The sequence below is a fragment of the Ipomoea triloba genome, chromosome 10 (genome assembly GCF_003576645.1).
Source record: "Ipomoea triloba cultivar NCNSP0323 chromosome 10, ASM357664v1".
Taxonomy (NCBI): domain Eukaryota; kingdom Viridiplantae; phylum Streptophyta; class Magnoliopsida; order Solanales; family Convolvulaceae; genus Ipomoea; species Ipomoea triloba.
Window position 1 is genome coordinate 25,431,235 of NC_044925.1, and position 18,215 is coordinate 25,449,449.

Consider the following 18,215-nt stretch of genomic DNA (forward strand, 5'->3'; position numbering starts at 1 on the left):
TCATTTTCCAGAAAATAGACAAAAAAATTAACAAAATTGTAGAAAAAATATATCAAAAACAAATTAAACCAGTCGGCCACACCCAGAAACAGTGGTCGACTGGTTTCTGGCCGGAAACCAGTCTGGCCGGTCTGGCCGAGACTGGTTGCTCGAAACCAGTCCGGCCAGACTGGTTTCTTGACCAGCCCAAGCGAAGTCGTCATTTTCCGCCAAAAGAGCCTTGTTTTCCCCAGTCAACGGAAATCATTTTCCGTTGACTGGGTTTTCCCATGGTTGCCAAACACCCAAAGCCCGGAAAATGATTTCCGGAAATCATTTTCCGGGCTTCCAAACACACCCTTAAGGTGTTGTTCCATTTTTAGCTTGTTTTTTTTTTTTTTTTTTTTTATTTCATTGATTTGAGCTGTTGATCAACTGCTCAGATCTAACCGCATGACTGCACCTGGAACTTTTTACACGCCTGAACCCGTCCATATATATATATATGTGTGTGTGTGTGTGTGTGTGTGTGTGTGTGTATGTGAATGTATATCAATGCTTAAATATTAAAAAAAATAAATATATAAATAAACACACATGTATATTTGATTATATAAACACATATTTTATTATTATTATTATTATTATTATTATTATATTATATTAAATTAGTTAACAAGGGCAAAATTGAGATAATTCAAGATAATTTAAGATTACTTAAAAAAAAAAAGATACTCACATTACCTTGAAAAATATAACCATTTTAGATAATCTTAAAATTTGAACCAAACAAGGTAATATAAAACTCAAATTACCTAGGTAATCTAAGATTACCCGAACCAAACGCCCTTCTAGAGACATTTTATTGATAAGATACTGATAGATTCATACAAAGTCTTGCATACAAACTTTATACTCTCTTACATGACTTCATTTGATTAACTTTGTCAGTCGAAACATGTAAAAGACTATAAATTTGTGTGCAGATCGATGATGTTTTCCTTAGTGATGGCATCCTGGGCAAGCAAGCTAGCTGAAGATTGCTAATGATGTTCAGGATCAGGTCCTTCAGGTGCCAATCTGTCTTTACCCCCTCCCACCTTGTTATTGTTTCTGATTGTTTTTGGCAAATTGGAGCCTAAATCTTGTAAAACTTGCCTGCTATTCACCCTTTTCTGCATATTCACTAATCCACCATATCTTGTTGCATTTGAACTGCTGACATGCAAGGAAAGAATCAAAAAAATGAACACTAGACTTAGCATGCATCTTAAACTTGCCATTTCTTGGTGCAAAAGTGCAGAAATGCAGAGCTTCCCAGTAGAGATTATATTTGATAGCAATAATGTAGTGATGCATCAAATAACATTACGCGAATATATATAAGACCCGTACGTGTAGTGTCCAAGAATATGACCATTCCGCGAATTTTTGGCCTTTGCAGGAATTGCAGCACTCTGTAATGGAATTGCTTTCACTGTATTGAGCTGGATGACTACTCATCTTGCCACTTTAATAATATGTGCATTCTTGGATAGATTTGAAACATATCATTTTTCTCATACTCTCTTGCAATCATTCCAATAAAAAACAGCAATAAGACAAAGGTTACTTTAGAACATAAGACAACAGAGTCGCATCAGCCTAAAAGGTTTCCCTGTCATTCTCCTAACTGTGTGATGAAGCCACTGCCTTTATATTCAAATCGCCGCGTGGGAATTCAACATTATTCGTCAAGATTCAAGAATATAGTGGTGCTGATTCTTTTATGTTGTCTATTTATGAAAAAGGAGTTGCACTTTTAGGTCCTAAAAGGACAAGTTGCAGATCAGATCAGATAATCATTTTCTTGAGAATGTGCTTATCCAACTTGAAAGGAGAATTAAAAACATTGAGTGGAGATGGTGGCCAAATGATCATATTTCCCTTATTCAATATCCTGGTTTTTTTAATCTTTTGCAAGTCAACATTGGAACCATAAAACCTAAATTATCTCCCAATATGGAAGGAGAAAGGGGCAATTAGTGCAGAGTTTGTGTTCATGTAAAGTGTCTTTGCTTTTGTTTTTCCTAATACTTGGTCAGGACTAAAAGACAAAAGCACTTTGGTGGTTGACAGATCAATGCACAAAGTAATCCTTGTCTGTTTATACATGATGGGATTATAGGGTAGCCTAATTAGCTTAATAACCCAAATAGTAGGTCCATTATTAGTGCAATTTGCTCCGTAGGGGTCAAACTAAGTCAATCTATGCCTGTCATGTTGCTAAGCTAGGCCGTTGTAGATGGCTGATGATACTTACATGTTGTCAATCTGACTAACCACGTCCACCAACTAGGAGGTGTCTTATTAGCCTACTTACAACTTGTCATCATGGCACAAGCTAGTGGAATATTGAGATTCATCGATTAGTGCAACTTTCACCATAAGGGGTCAAACTAGGCCAATTTATACTTGTCATGTTGATAAGATAGGCCGTTGCATATGCCGGATAACACTAACATGTTGTCAACCTGACTAACCACGTCCACCAACTAGGAAGTACCTTGTTAGCCCACTTGCAACTTGTTATCATGGCACAAGCTAGTGGAATATTGGAATTCGCTATGAATACCACTTTAGCTTTTTTTGATCACCGCAAAGTACACTGAAATTCACCTGCACAGAATTGAAGTATGTGATTTATCTCAACTAAAAGCCTAGGTCGATTACCTTTTTTATGTGCTTTGATATCAAATTAAGCATGTACTCCATCTCAATTAAAAAGTTTAAGTTGATAGTTGAATTGCACATTTATGTTTATATATTATATGCTCAACAGAGTGGAGTAAAAATATGCCGCAATGTGTTTTTACACAATCCGCATTAAGGAGAATTAAATGGAGAAATGGAGGTAAACGGTGCATAAAACCCAATCCGCATTAAGGAGAACTAAATGGAGAAATGGAGGTAAACAGTGTGTTGGACAAAAGTTTGATGGGTCAAGCCCAGAGCATTCGTTCTTTTAACTAGGTTTTCTCCTTGTCCTGTGACCCTAGCCAGCAAAGAACTACAAGGAGGTAAACCAGTCTAGGTTACCCATAGCTGACTGGCTCAAACCCAAGGGTTTGAGGATCGAACCTCCAATCTCTCGGCTATAGGTAGAATACTCTTACCACCTAGACTGTCCTTACGGACTCAAGCCCAGCATTCGTGACCAATAAGGACATAGAGTTGCACATTATGGTATAGTGATATGCGCTTGATCGTAGCATTAAACAATACCTAGTTGAGTTGGCTTATTGCATCCCTGAGAAACATTGAATGAATCTAAGGAAAAGATGACAGTAGATATCATGGAGAATTTCTTCTCTGTAAAACAATGAAAGAGGCAACAGATGAATAATAAGGCATTTTATTCTTCTTCAACAGTTATATTTATTGAACAATCAAAATGAAAACTCACAAACAATCATGTTTGGAGCATATTAAAACTGCCTACACCATTTCCAACGCTCCATCAAATAGTGCAGACAGAGCTAACATTAGACTCAAGAACCTGTCTGCTAACTGTAGACAATGGAAAATTACAAATGGCAAATTAAGCTTTAGCACACACAAATGTTTTCTCTGTGAGTTCCATTGATCATAAGCCTTCAGAGACTAGAAATGTTCAAAGTGATGATGAGGATCAGGTCCCCCGGGGCTCACGCGTTCAGGTCTGCCCGGACTCATACTCTCAAATTCTGCCTCGAATACTTCCTTGGACATCTTAATATGCCTGAGAGGCCGAGCAACCCGAGCTTCAGTTACTGGTGGTGAAAGCAAGAGCAATATAAGGCACATTGAAAACTTCAACCAAGTCATTGCAGTAATCCTCTAGAGATTGACAGGTATGAACTTTGAATTGAAGTAGTAGATGTAAGTGTAAATCAAGGTAGAAGGATCTATATATATACATTTGTAACAAGCATTTGGCTTTTCTTTAAACTATAGAAACTGTATTATGAGGACAATGATGCAAAAAGCACAAGTTGTTGTCTGCACTTGTGGAAAGATAGATAGTTTGGCAGTTCTGGAGGATGCTCTGATTCGCAGATGTATCGAGAAAATATTCAGTGTCCAGTTATGTTTAAGAATGAGCTGTGTGCAGTCCACTACATAAATGGCTAGGACAAGTCAAAACTCAAGTAGGTACATTGTGTGTGGAGAAGAACACAGTGGAGATGCATGAAGAAGATGGAGATTATGGAAGATGACTTACCCAAAAGTGAATTTACAGCAAGGATGATGAGTTATTGCATAGATGCTGACACAGATTTGGAAATCAGAGGCTAATTCCTTAGTAGTCCATAAAGGGATGCTCAGAAGGGACAATAAGTCAACTTTATTGTGGTTTTCTGTCACTTTCTATGATCTTTTGGGTAACGCCAGTCAAATTGGTCAGGCTGTTGACTTGGTAACCATAAGGTTACAAGTTTGACTGTTATGGGCAAACTAGGTTAGTAACCATAAGGTTACAAGTTTGACTATGGGCAAACTAGGTTGATTTACCTCTTTGTGGTTCTTTACCGGCAAAAGCCACAAGGTAGGGTTTACCCATGCACACCCTTGGATAGTGGCTACGAGTTTCCCTGATGTGGTTGTGAGTTTCCCTTGTCAGTCAAAAAGTCGAAACAGGCCCAGGCATAACTTTATTTGAAGCTCAAAGCTTAAGGCCTTAGAAGTTTATCACCCTATTTATTGATTCAAATTATAAACATTACAAACTCATCACTGCCTTTTCCATACTATCATCACCACAATCTCAGTAGCTTCTGAGCCTGTTAATGTATTGTAAATAACATGGTATATATCAGTGTAGTAATATAAATTCCGTTGTCCTATAGTTTTGCGAATTCTCAGAACAAACAGATGGAAGTAAACGCTCATATCTTCCAAAGAATGGAAATAATAGTAATACAAATGGCTTCACATTACAGTTCCTTTCAGACAAATTTGACACTGCAAAGACTATATTTTTCTGTTTAAAACTTTCTTAGACAATACAATCAACTTTCTTAGACAATACAATCTTCATTGGCGGCTTCTGCTCCAAAATTTAGGCCTTAGTTCTTGAAAGTCAGGCGGTCTCTGATATATGATGGAGGCAGCATTGATTAAAATGCCAGCAGTTAGAGCCCAAATAACATAAACTTCATTCTCTGCCTGATGATCAAAGAAATGGAGCAGATACTTATTTCCCATCCATTCGCGCTCCTGTTGTCTTCTATTTTCGTCCTGAATTCATCGAGTATATAGTTACTCGATAAGGGCAAAAGGAGCTACAGATATGAGGTATAAACATAAGAATTTCAAGAATCTAGACTCAAATACCTTCAGAAACATCTCTAAAGGAGCATCAAATATGGCGTCTACTTCATCAGCATTTGCAACGAGATTCATTGAATTCTTGTCCCAAACTATGCCAACGACCGGAACTACTGTCATACCACGCTGCATGAGCAGACAGAACAATTGGCAAACTGGTTAATGTTGGTGAAAAATACTTGCTCAAAGTTCTTATGTCATTATAAGGAAACTAGAGTTGGGGCATTTTAAGGAATATTAGCTGACTTTTGAGTGACAAGGGAACCCTGCAACCACTATCCGAGAGTGTGCACTGGGTAAACCCCGTCTTGTGATCCTAACTGGCAAAGGACTACAAGGAGGTAAACTAGCCTAGGTTGTCCATAGTTGATCGGCTCAAACCAAGAAGGCCAATATGCCACTCCCGCTGAGTATCGAACTTGTAACCTTGTGGTTATTAGTCAATAGTCTGACCAATTTGGCTGGGTTTGACTTGAATATAGCCGACTTTTCACATGAATGTAGTGTCACTGAGGAGCATATTATTAAAATGGCTCTTAACAAAAGAATTTGGAGCATAAACAATTACCATTTGTCCAGTTATTAATGAATATTTAATATAGTAGTTTAACATGCTCTTTTCTCATCAATTTGATGGAGAAGAATCTTCCCCACCCAAGGGAATAGAAATCACTAACATTCAGACAAACTACTTCAAACTCATAAATATGTTATTAACAGAGTAAAACATCCCAATTTCTTTTATCTCATGCCTAGACAAAGATTAGGTTTCTGAACAGTTCATAATCTTCATGCCAAAGGCTAGAGAACCATAGATTTAGGCCTCATAACTAGTGAAAAAGCACCATAGATTTAGGCCTCAATTTAAAGCTGCAAGCTTTCACCTTACTTGTAAAGAATTCGGGAACAGTGACAACTAGTTAAAAAGCACCCAAAAATTGAGACCTCCATTAAAGCTACAAACTTTACCTTATTTGTGAAAGGTTCAAGGACAGTGACAACATCCACAAGTGAAGGGTCTAATCCTATCTCCTCCTTAGCCTCCCTCAAAGCTGTCTCAATATCATTGGCATCTCCTTCTTCCACTTTCCCTCCAGGCAATGCAACTTCACCTACCAAAACAAAACACTCCAAATTTGTCATATCTGGTTTCAGATTCCCAAACTTAAAAAAAAAAAAAAAAAAAAAAAAGTTCTTGAAGACACACCAGAATGGGTAGAAAGTTTGGAAGATCTTTTGGTGAGAATAACACGGAGTTCAGAGTTTTCGCCTTGGAACAAACAGATCAAAACCGCAGCCCTTTTAGATCTCAGTTCTTGGGGGTGAATGGCAGATTCTGAACACAACTCCGCCTGTTTGGGAGGTTTCTCCTCTGCAGAGTCTCCTTGAATCCTCAGATTTTGACATGAATTGGTGGTGGGTTCAGTGGGAGTGTGATGGGGTTTATACAAACGGAGCCTTTGAGCCAAGTTGATGAGCATTTGTGATCTACCAACACCGGTAGAATCCATTGGAGAAGCAAGAAAAGGAAAGGGACAATGGTTGTAGTTTAGACGTATAGGTAGTTGGTTACCATTTGAGGGCAAATTAGGTGGGCGGGTTTCCAACTTCTGAAGCTGAGTAAAATGGTAGTTATTTTGGTGGCAACGCAGGTATTTTTTGACTGAATTTTTGGCATTCTTTGTTTCACAACTATTATGCCGCCTCTTGTCCCAAGACACGGATCTAGTGAATAAGTAGTTACACTTCAAACTCTATTACAATTAGATAGATTTTCAATTAATTTTTTTTAACCGTAATATTTTAGACCAGTTAATTTTTAAGAATTTTAATTAACGATTAATTCAGTTCGAAAGTGTCGATTAATCAAATTAACCAATCGAGCTAAAATATTTCAGTTAATTAGTGCAAAATTATGAATTTACAACTAATTTTTAAACTTTTAACTTTTTAAAATTGAGCTAAAATATTTCAGTTAATTAGTTTTACAACTCGATTAATTTAAAAATAGAAATTTTAGTTCGATTAACAGTTAAAGCATCTTACAAGTTCAATAAATTCAGTTTGGTTATTAACTGAATAAACACCCTACATATGACAGTTATGTACAACAATGAAGAAAGGTGACATAACAAACATAAAATTCCCTCATTTCTCGTTGTCTTATCAGTCACACACTGCATATATATTTTCTAGCATGAAAGGCCATTTTGGCTCTTTGAAAGGGATTTTTGGCTAAATTATACACCAAGTATAATTTCAGTAGAATATGAATTTTTGGGGGCTCTTTACTTCTTTTTGGATGTAAAAGGGAATGAGTACCATACAGACGATACCGAAGAACTTCAAGAACATACACAAGTGTTTCTTGGCCAGCAGTCGCAGCAAGCCAGCAAAGGTATTAAAAATGAGATGCAAGTTTGGCGCCAATTCTCCAAAGCTATATAGAAGAAGGCCAAGTGTCCCGTTAAGCAAAAAGGGCGAGTGCAAGGAGGATTCAATCAAGAATCATCATGAACTGAATTCACGGAGTGTCCAAAATCCTGTTGGAGAGGGTTACTGCAACACTGCAATGAGATCACGGTCCTGCAAGAAATTCTGTTAATATGATCATCAGTGAACCCGAACACAAAATTTACATTTGATTGCTTGTTGGAGTAATTATGTCAAGATTCCGTATGCAATTTTGAAATAAATGAATTCTCTTGTACTTACAATTACATCTATTCCATACTATCTCTAAGCATATAGGATAAGTGCAAAATATATTTTACTTGTCAAGGGAACAAGTCAACAAACTTCATTTAACCACAATTGATACTGATGTGTGTTATAACAGTTAGGGTGATGTCCATTTATTTAGGAGTAAATTGGGATATGAATGTTACATACCATTATGAGAGAATTCTTCCAAATAATACCCCGCTGAAAATGAGAGCACCAAACCATTTGTTGGATACAAATCTGCAAGTGCAATGACAAAAAGGGTATCAGGTAATAGTTTGCAAATCATTCAAGGAAAAAAGTAGTGTAGAACTTAATCAACTTGTGAGGATCAAACAAGTGTTTCATAACAAGTTAGCAAGTGCAGTTCACAAAATGCCATCCAAACTCTGAAATGTTAAACATCAGCAGAATTCTGAAAAAATACTTGCTTTTTGTTGCAATCTGCACGAGATGATAGGTCTACTGTCCAAATCTGCCATGCTAATTGGGCACTTGCAGCTGCCAAAAAGGCATAATATGGCCATCCTGATCCAAATATCCAACCAAGAAAAAGAATTAAGGAGCAATTTTTATTTTTATTTGTAAAGAAGGTTATTAAGCATTAAATTTTTTTTCCTTAAAAAAGTGTCGTGACCTAATTGGGCTGAATAAAGGTGCAAAAAGGGATAAATACCAATATCAGCATTGTATCCACATAGAGCTAGACTACTAGTGCAAGCTATTCCAAATCCAGCAATCCACTCCTTTGTTGAATCCCCAAATCTTAAGGCTGTGGATTTAACACCCACTTTAAGGTCATCATCTTTGTCCTGGATCAGCATGTACCAAAGTATTTTAGTGCCAATTAAAACAAATGTCTTGTATGCATTATATTTTCCTAACACTAACATCAGTTTAAGAACATTGGAGCATATTTCTAGAAGATGGCAAAATAAGCTTGAAAAAAGAGCATGTGAACCAGAGATGCAGATATGATGAAAAAAAAAGCTCACACATTCGCATGAATTATGAACCACAATCATTAGATTGAGTGGTTGACTACCAGTGTGCTAGGATACTTTCACAGTAAGGGAGTATAGTGAAGCTTTTATTATTTCAGCAGAATATTCCCTAGTACATGGGTATTAGCTAAATGTAATAAGAAACAAGTCTGCAGGCATAAGAAATGTTACAAACTTAAGTAAACTTATTTTTCCAATATTTATATAAATATTTCATATGCAAAACCCAATTCCCAATGATTATTCTTTACCTGATGAGCATATATAGTGTCATAAACAAGTGTCCAAGACACACCAGATAGATAAAGAGGCAGCACAACAGCAGGGTCAAGATTGCCTTTAATAGCAGCCCAACCTAATAATGCTCCCCAGTTAAAAGTTAGACCCAGATAAGCTTGAGGCTGCACCAAAAGTTTTTGAGACCAGAAAAAAATTATCAAACTGTTCAAAACAAACAGGGAGACAGAGAAAGCAGGAGAAAGGATTGCTGTGATGCAAGTAGAGGGAGATTCAGGAATAAGGAGAGTTAGTTTAGATCTCTTACCCAAAATGTCAGCCTCTTCATGAGGGGATAGGAGAAAACCAGTAGCAAAGAAGAAGCTCCTAAAACACGGCTGTATGAAAACAGTTTCAGTCCATTAAATGAGTAAGATGATTACCATCCAAACACTTTCAATACAATCTGTTCAGATAGATGTTCGGTATGAAGGTAACATAAATAAACACTAACCTAAAATTGTTTAATTGCAGAAGGATCCCAAGACCCAAAAGCAATTGAAACCCAAGAAAACAAATCCCTTGAAACGGTGTCAGAATCCCACTGGCAATTGGTCTCAACCTTGTTCTCTCAACCTGCATAGTAAAGCTATCAGACATGCCAAAAAAAGCATTCAAAATAGCATCACCTAAGGAATAGAATTATCCAGACAACAGTAATTGCTGGAGTTTAAAGGTAAAACAATTATCAAACTACATATACAAAAAAGGACTTTTGCCATTAATAGTGTGAGAAAGCATTGTAAAATACTAACAATCTAAATTGTCCATTGGTTAACAATTCTACTATTATATTATTTTTGTAGCAGTTAATGAATGCATGTATTGGAGAGATAAGCAAATGAAAAGATATCAACCAAAAAGTATATTAAAAAGTCAATTGGCAAGATGAGTGTGAATACTTTTTAAAGTAAAAGGTGCTTTGCTATTAGTATATATGGAAACCTTGATTACCTTTGTGTCAATATCACGATCTAGCAGATCATTAATGGTACATCCGGCACCCCGCAGAAGCAAAGCCCCACAACCAAACAGAGCCATCATCTTCACATCAGGTATACTCCCTGGTGCTGCTGCCAAAGAAATTGACCTAAAAATAAGAGCTGAAAAAATAATTAAGTACATAACAGAAACACCAATTTTCATTTTGAAAAGACACATAATGAGTATTGACTTAGTGACTTACCACATGCAAGGCCAAGCAAGTAACCAGGTCCCAATGGGTTTATCAAGTCGAGCCAGATGCGCATAGGGCCTGATTTTTTGGGGCAAATACAAATCAATCCAAGAAGACTTCTGCTCATTCTTTTGTTCTTCTGAGTTGGCTAACGTAGAGAAATGAAAAGATTGCTGGAGGCCCAAAGGTCAAAGTTAAGCCACAATTGATAAGAAAAACGAAGTGCAGATAATTGCAAGGTTTCTTCATTTTAGTTTTAATATGTGGGTATTGGGTGAACTCAAAGTATAACCTGTGTATAGTTTAGAGGATTCTTCTGCAAATCAGTCATAATCAACTGAGCCTTTGCCTTCGCATATTTGTTTTCCTTCTCAGGACCTAGTAATCATACAATAAATACTGATTAACTTAATTTCCATTGGGAGTAAGCATAGTTATGAAAGAGAAACTTTGCAGTTTACCAGAATTCAACTTGTGAATATTCCAGCTTGTCTTGTAATCTGCAGAGTTGATTCCACCACAAAGACCTTTGTCTGAAGAAATAGTATTGATGGCATTCTTCTTCACATCAATACCTATTGTAACAAGAATTTAGAAGGTCAACAACAGAGGCAATCAGAAGATGATCAAGCATTAATAAATAGGCACTTGGTAAAGATTGTGGAAACATGCAAACATCTTCAAAATGAAGGAAACATACAAGTAAACATTTCACTGAATAAGTACATAATATAACACTGAAAAAGGGGAAAAAACAGTTTGCATTTGTATTGAAATCCATTAATCAATAACCTGTCAAGGTATTTGATTATATTAAGATTTGAAAAAAAAAAAAAAAACAGGTGCTTGGTTGCATCAGTTCCACAGAGGTCATTTAGTCTACTTTGAAGCTATCAAGCTAAACTAGTAATGTAAATCTCTTGCCACAAATACATTATTTGGTGTCTGTCCCAAGATATCATAAGTAAATTACATACGGAGTATTAAATAGTGCCAAGGTTCTATATTGTAAAGGAATCAGATGGGAATAGAATACAGAAGTGACCTCAACAAAAATAAAGCCCCCTCCCAAAATCCACCTCCTTCAGAAAATAGATTCATAAATTAAGAAAAATGCTGAAAATTAAATCCACACACTTACTTGGAGTGTCACCAAGGAAAGCAATGAATGGCTGCCAGAGGCCACGTGAATTTTCAGCTCTAGTCTGAATAGCTCGAAGCTTAGAAGCTGCAACATCAACGCTTCTTCCATGAAAAGGGCACTTCAATGAAGGCAGACCAAGCATAGAGAATCAGAAAATGGACCAATATAAAATTAAAGATCAATCTTACCAACTTGAGTAGAAATGGAGTGGAAGCCAGACAAGACTATCTCCCTGCATATAGCAGACAACTTCATTGAAAAGGGCAGAACACAGAATAAAAGATATGGTAGATATAAACCTGTGATAGAAATGAATTCATCTATACTCTCCATTTATGTTGACCAGGAATCCGTGAAGAATTAAGCTAATAACAGTTCATAGAAAATACTCTGGTACACAGGTAAGATTTAAGCTCCATAGTTCATATATAGCAAAATATCCTTGACACAGAGTAACAGAAAATTAAGGATAAATCTTACAAGTAGATATATAATGAGATCAAATATGCAGTAACCAACAATAAATGCTTACTTATCATGCATAAACTGTCTCCCTAGTACACATCCAAAAGTAAAACATACTCCAACCATTCATATTCAACAATTTTTACGGATAGCATAACACAATTCAGCAAATTACAAATTCGATACAGTTTATAAAGCTAAAAACTTTGGTCAAATGGGGTAAAAGAGCATTGCATCGGAAAACAAAATCATAGTTATCTGCAATTTCATTTCTGATTTTCAAACATTACAACTCGGCAACAGAAACGCTAAAGATCACAACTTTCCATGCTCCTTTAAAACGACAATCAAACCAAAAGTTCTCAGCAAATTAACCAATTTAAATTGTTAAAAGGAGAAATTAAAAAAAAAATAGAAGAATTGGGGGACGAATCATACTCGGAAGGAGAGACAAAAGAGGAGCGAAACGCAATGGGAGGGTTGGGAGAAGTGAACTGTGCGGCGGCCAAACGCCTCCCTACGCGTCTCAAAGCAGTCATCGCCATTTTGATATGATCGCTTCGTCTTCTTCTCGTGGATCAGTGAAAAACTCCCTAGGGTTTTGCATTAACGGCTTGATGGAAGCTGTACCAGACTGACCAGTGTGTTTGCTGACTTACTGGTCAATTTAGCGAGGGAACTTTGGACAATTTTTTATTTTTTATTTTTAAAAAAACTCACAATCATTACTTGAGAGTTGAAAAGATAATTGTTCTAATATTCTTTCTCAAGACTCATAATAAGATAATATTATTCTATACTTTCTTAATCTTTTTGGCTCTGCGGATCAATGTCACTCATTTAAAACAGAGTTAATACCACAAATGGTCCTCAAACTATTGGGGTAGTACTTCTTTTAGTCCTCGACTTTCAATTCGACCACAAATGGTCCTCTGACTTTTATTTTTGACCACAAATAGTCTTCTGTTAAATAGGTGTTAAATCTAGGGGTAATATCGTCAAATTGATTAATATTATTATGATTACTTCTTTTTGATAATTATATGACAACATAATTAATTTCAAGCATTAATAAACATTAAGTTAATAAATATAAAAACAAAATGGACGTGACAAATTACATAAATGAACAAATTAAATAAAAATCAATGATTAATGTCCGCAATTTGTAATTGATTAATTATATTAATTCAACGGTGACGGCCTTCAGTTATGTCCCAAACAAAATGTTTGATCGATTAATGAAGAGGGAAAACTATTAATATCGGCCATATATGAACAACCATGAAAATAATGGAAGCAAGGTTTTTGAAAAAAAAATTCCATTTTAATCTGTTGGTTAAATTAAAACAGATAGCTCTAATATTAAATCTTCATTTTGTACGCATAATTATGAGATATAAGGTGCATTATTTTTTATTTAGGAGTATTTATATTTGTTAATTGTTTCAATTATGTTTGTTGGTGAAAAATTCTAAACATTTTTGTTTTATGACCATTATATATATCAATTTGACGATAATACCCATAGATTTAACACATATTTAACAGAAATTTTAATGGAGGACTATTTGTGGTCAAAAATAAAAGTCAGGGGACCATTTGTGGTCGAATTGAAAGTCAAGGACTAAACGGAGTACTACCCCAATAGTCAGAGGACCATTTGTGGTATTAACTCTTTGAAACAATAACAGAAATATTATCGAACTACATAACGCGCTTTGTTCTAATGTAATACTCCGTAGTTCATACTTCATAATCTTTTGGTCCAACATTTAAGCTTCCTAAATGTTTCCGAGCTCAAGGATGTGCACTAATTACAAAGCTAACCATCCAATCAACTATAGCGGCTTTAATTTTAAAATTTAAGAAGGAAAATAATTTAAAAATAACTTCAAGAAATACATATATTCATTAAACAAGATGGAGAGTGTTGAATGCTCAAATAAGTATATAAATATTCTCAAAAGAAAATATTTTAAATATTTATTTACATTATAATTTAGTACTCCATAGTAGCTTAGGAGCACTCCAAGATACACATCAATTTGAAAAAACTGGCAAGCTTACATAAATCACAACACTGAACACTCTCACAAGATGAACCAGGGATCAATGGAAACATTCATCACTTCTTTGCTGACAATTCATGACAGCAGAGGGGCTTGTTCAGAACAACAAAACACAAACTTCTCATGTCTGCTCTTCAGATACTGCCTGCTGTTTCTTAGTGCTTGCCTCCTTGGTTTTCTCATTCCCTTTATTAGGAACTACTTTTACACCCGATTCATAAGATAGTCTGCGGGGTTTTGTAGGTACTTTCTCTTTAGCAGGAACCGGGGTTTTAGTTGTTGCTGTGATCGTCGTGATTTTGCTTGTTTTGCTAGCTTGCTTATTCTGCGCTTTCTTTGGACTTGGTTTAGTCGGGGTTCGGCTTTCCCAAGGCCTGGCAGCGATCCAGCGCTCTGTCCAGCTCCAGCCCCAGTTTGCTTTTCCCAGTTCAAGGTTACTACTCGATCCATATATCGGGCTGGAATTTGCCCTCCACTGTAACAAAATGCTCGTTAAAACGTTTGATGAGAGAGGAAGCTGTTAAATCTTACTGCAGTAAACATACTTGATGAGAAAATGCATAGGCCATAGTTCGCTCTCGCTTCTCTGCTGCTTCTTCTCTTTGATGTATCCTTGCAAGAGCTTCCTCCATTGTTTCAGGGCCACCGCTCCACTCTACCTGCCAAAGACGTGCTTTTATTGATTTTTAGTACCAAACTAAGCAGTTCAGCGTGAAAAATGGAAAAACTACTAGCAGGAGTTCATCATCTCGTGCAAGTCCCGAAACAGAATGAATGCCACATTAATTTACTTATGAGTTATAATGCAGACCTCTAAATTCTGAAGCTTGGCTTCGAGCTTTGATTGATTATCTAGCTTCCTTTGCCGGAGATGACCTTCTGCTACCATCTGGGCACGCCGTGCTCTAATCTCTGCTTGTATCCGAGTCCAAGAATGGAGATAGCTCAAAGTTGTCGAAGTTTGTCTTTTGACTGAATTGCCTTCAGTCAGGATTTGTAGTTTAGCATTTCCTTTTAAGCGGCGTAAAGTTTTCCTCGCCTGCAAGAGGGCGAAAGGACATTTGACTTCAAGTTGCATGCTATAGTAAATCCTATTAACTAATTCACATAAGATAATATGCAATAAAACCACACTTGAAAGGTTTGGTTATGGTTCCAAATATTAAAAGAATCGAAACAAAACAAAACAGCTTAGTCGTAAAAGGCAACTCAACAATATTGTCAAAATGAGAACAATGGTGATGGTTTTAACATGTCATACCATATATGCTCGGAATGCTTTCTGAATCTGTATTGCTGCTATCTGCTCTATAGGCATACTAAGAACCGCGTGATTTCCATCTGAAACGCCATTTCCTATTATAGGAGGTTCAAGGTTGTTCCCTTGGCTATTAATTGTCTCTTTATATCCCTATCTCGTGGCAAAAAGTAAGAATTAGTACTCGTCTCCCCTTGCCCAGGCAAGCCATGGTGAGCAAAAGAAGATAAGCAATACAATAAACTATCCAATAAGCGTATGCTCATCTAAGCAAGCTCGGAGAAACGAAGTGTTAAGTGTCATATATGTCAGGATAAAATCTTTAAATTACATGCAATAAGAAACTAATTATAGTGTACCTTTAACTTCTTAGATCTCCCATCTTTTGATTTTTTCAAACTGATTATATTCTTAAACCAGTCTCCGGAAACCATTGCTGATATAACCTGGTATGTATAGTGCTCTGCATAAAAATTTATTAAGCAGAGAAAATAGAATTAGTAATGTAGATATCCAGCTACAATTGATGCAAACTTGGCACACCTATAATTTCATCCTCTAAATTCACAATGGCTTTACCGAAATCCTTACTTTCAGAGAGATTATAAAAACACAGTTGAGACAAAGCGAACCCCCACAAAGAACGCCAATTTATATATATATGGCTATCATCACAACATTATTTAATTTCACATTTGCAATTAGTTTTAATGAAGCCCTCATCCTAAAGGCTAAAACCGTTAGCTTCGCTATCATGTTAGAGAACTATTACTGTCAAGGAAGATTAACTTCTAGAAACATTGTAGGCTCAATTATAATTCATGCCCTATTTGCAGAGGCAAAGCATTTCCCCCTTCACACCCATAAATAGAAAGGAGGAAAAGCGAAGATCTTCAAAACATTTCCCCCTTCATCACTTAAGACCCTACGTATATTTCTTTTTCTAAAAAGCTCCACCTTGCCAAAGAATAAGTAGCTGCTAATCCTGACCAAAATGCAGTGGAGGTTGAACAGTAATATGACGAGGAAATCAGCAGGAAGAAGATGACAAGTGACCACTAATATGATAGCTAGCAATCCATCAAAACCCCAAAATCTGGCCAAATTGCTGTACCCTTCTCCTTAATGCAATCCATAGTTAAACACCATAGTCCTAGTCAAACAGTGAATTTTCTTGAAATCATTAATCTCTAACATGCTATAAGCCTCAGAGTCATCTATAATTGTAGTGGGAATATGAAGCATGTATCAACTAAAAGGAGATTGTCTAGTGTCTACTTCAAACTCATTATTCTTGCCCACAAAAGGCGAATTCTCTCGCCCCAAGGCCAAATCACGATGACTCAGCAACCCATTAAGTGGGAGGACCAGTGCTCGATGCCCGCAAGGTGCCACCCCACAAGAGGGTGAAACACCCACGCTGCGATTGTCGGAGCTCAACCTTATGTCCTCGCCTATAATCCGTCGTCAGGAACCAACTGAACTACTCATACGGGCTTCAAACTCATTATTCTTATTCCATTAAAGGTCAACACATGAAGCAATACTATATTACTATTCCCTGCACATATGAAGTGCTGAATTCCAGTGATATACCATTCAAACACAAACAGTTAAAGAAACAAGGAGAATATTTTTAATTCAACCAAAACATCTTGAATTTAAAAGGAAAGTCTCAAAGTTTGGATTTAGACTCCATATCAGTATATCACAAACCATCTTTCCCTCCATTTCTGACAATGTCAAAAGTCAAAACAACACAGCATTCAAACTAGCCACAATGTTAAATTCTCTCCCACATCAACACACAGATCTTCAATTCAGTTCTTCCAATTTTAGGCAACGGGAAAATAAGAACACATAAAGATGTAATCTTGAAACAGAAAACAGCAGGAATTGACATACCAGAGAAGATAGCTGCAGTGTGCTCCCCCTTTTGGAGAATGGGTATCACCAAACTGTGAAGAAAACTATGGAATGAAAGCAAAGTGAAGGGGGGAACAATGACAGAGGAATAGTATGAGTGAAAGAGAAGAAACACTTGAAGAAGAATATGAGAGAGAGAGAGAGAGAGAGAGAAGGATGAATATCAAAGGGTTGGTGTGGTCTGTCGGTCTGTGTGCTTGGCAGCTTGGATATAATTTGCCATGGCCCATTGTTGAATCACTATACTAACATGTTTTCCCAGAGGAGTTGAACTACAAAACATCATGGGAATATAAAAATCAGTTTCCCTCTCTAGAATTTTGATTAAAAAAAGATAATATGTTCTCCTCAATCAAAGCACTCCCCCACTGACAATCAAGATGTGCTTTTTTGTGCTGAGGGAGAAAAAGAAAAAAGATTGTATTCACAGCAAAACCAACATTGACAATTTGACATTCTTTTGCTTGGGGAAATGGTGGCGTGGGGCCCGTGGTGGGGTCCATTTTATCTCCTGATGAGATTATTGCTAGTCATCTACCCGATTTACACGGACTACTATTCTTTTCGGGTCCGTATCAAATTAATCAAATTAAACCAATGTGTCTTCCCGCGGAACGAGTCAACATCTATTTTGAATATGATATATTTGTTCCATTCATCTTATTTTGTTTGTCTAATTTCAATTAATAAAATTTGATTAGAGTTATTTTTAAGTTAATTTTTCATAATATTAAATTTAGTATTAGTATATAAAATTTACGAAAAATAACACTTTTGACCCCTAAATTGTTTTACTTTTAGAAATTTGGTCCCTAACAATTGATTTAAACAAACTCAGTCC

The 18,215-nt window shown here is 36.4% G+C and overlaps 3 protein-coding genes across 7 annotated transcripts; all 3 read right to left on the reverse strand.

The window, feature by feature from the left end:
- Positions 1–4,813: 4,813 nt before the first annotated feature.
- On the reverse strand, positions 4,814–6,957 carry LOC116032690 (nudix hydrolase 15, mitochondrial-like). Its single transcript, XM_031275381.1, has 4 exons — positions 6,536–6,957; positions 6,298–6,440; positions 5,335–5,454; positions 4,814–5,238 (listed from the first exon to the last, which is right to left on the reverse strand). Exons 1-4 carry the CDS (start codon positions 6,837–6,839, stop codon positions 5,035–5,037), a joined length of 771 nt encoding a protein of 256 aa, XP_031131241.1. The 5' UTR covers positions 6,840–6,957; the 3' UTR covers positions 4,814–5,034.
- Positions 6,958–7,434: 477 nt separating this feature from the next.
- Positions 7,435–12,746, reverse strand: LOC116031639 (4-hydroxybenzoate polyprenyltransferase, mitochondrial-like). Of its 5 annotated transcripts, none has more exons than XM_031273891.1 (14): positions 12,557–12,746; positions 11,842–11,885; positions 11,651–11,737; positions 10,971–11,084; positions 10,802–10,887; positions 10,519–10,682; positions 10,287–10,422; positions 9,787–9,908; positions 9,601–9,670; positions 9,308–9,457; positions 8,729–8,864; positions 8,484–8,580; positions 8,221–8,292; positions 7,435–7,914 (listed from the first exon to the last, which is right to left on the reverse strand). In XM_031273891.1, exons 1-13 carry the CDS (start codon positions 12,661–12,663, stop codon positions 8,223–8,225), a joined length of 1,383 nt encoding a protein of 460 aa, XP_031129751.1. In that variant the 5' UTR covers positions 12,664–12,746; the 3' UTR covers positions 7,435–7,914; positions 8,221–8,222. The 5 variants fall into 5 exon arrangements, with proteins under 5 accessions (XP_031129751.1, XP_031129752.1, XP_031129750.1 ...); XM_031273892.1 differs by having other exon boundaries at positions 7,435–7,926; XM_031273890.1 differs by having other exon boundaries at positions 8,480–8,580.
- A 1,303-nt stretch (positions 12,747–14,049) lies between these two features.
- On the reverse strand, positions 14,050–17,764 carry LOC116031769 (protein IQ-DOMAIN 1-like). Its single transcript, XM_031274071.1, has 6 exons — positions 17,354–17,764; positions 15,808–15,911; positions 15,452–15,601; positions 15,002–15,229; positions 14,736–14,849; positions 14,050–14,665 (listed from the first exon to the last, which is right to left on the reverse strand). The coding sequence occupies exons 2-6, from the start codon at positions 15,880–15,882 to the stop codon at positions 14,312–14,314; spliced, it is 921 nt and encodes a 306-aa protein (XP_031129931.1). The 5' UTR covers positions 15,883–15,911; positions 17,354–17,764; the 3' UTR covers positions 14,050–14,311.
- Positions 17,765–18,215: the final 451 nt, after the last annotated feature.

Coding starts and splice junctions, on each gene's coding strand:
- LOC116032690 (XM_031275381.1), bottom strand. CDS start 6,839: ATGGATTCTACCGGTGTTGGTAGATCACAAATGCTCATCAACTTGGCT. Junction 5,455..6,297: donor TTGAACCTTTCACAAATAAG/GTAAAGTTTGTA, acceptor CTGCTCATGCAG/CGTGGTATGACAGTAGTTCC. Junction 5,239..5,334: donor CTTTAGAGATGTTTCTGAAG/GTATTTGAGTCT, acceptor CGATGAATTCAG/GACGAAAATAGAAGACAACA.
- LOC116031639 (XM_031273889.1), bottom strand. CDS start 12,663: ATGGCGATGACTGCTTTGAGACGCGTAGGGAGGCGTTTGGCCGCCGCA. Junction 11,886..12,556: donor TCTTTTGTCTCTCCTTCCGA/GTATGATTCGTC, acceptor TGCTATATGCAG/GGAGATAGTCTTGTCTGGCT. Junction 8,865..9,307: donor ACACTATATATGCTCATCAG/GTAAAGAATAAT, acceptor ATGCTGATCCAG/GACAAAGATGATGACCTTAA.
- LOC116031769 (XM_031274071.1), bottom strand. CDS start 15,882: ATGGTTTCCGGAGACTGGTTTAAGAATATAATCAGTTTGAAAAAATCA. Junction 15,602..15,807: donor GGAGATCTAAGAAGTTAAAG/GTACACTATAAT, acceptor GCCACGAGATAG/GGATATAAAGAGACAATTAA. Junction 14,850..15,001: donor CCAAGCTTCAGAATTTAGAG/GTCTGCATTATA, acceptor CGTCTTTGGCAG/GTAGAGTGGAGCGGTGGCCC.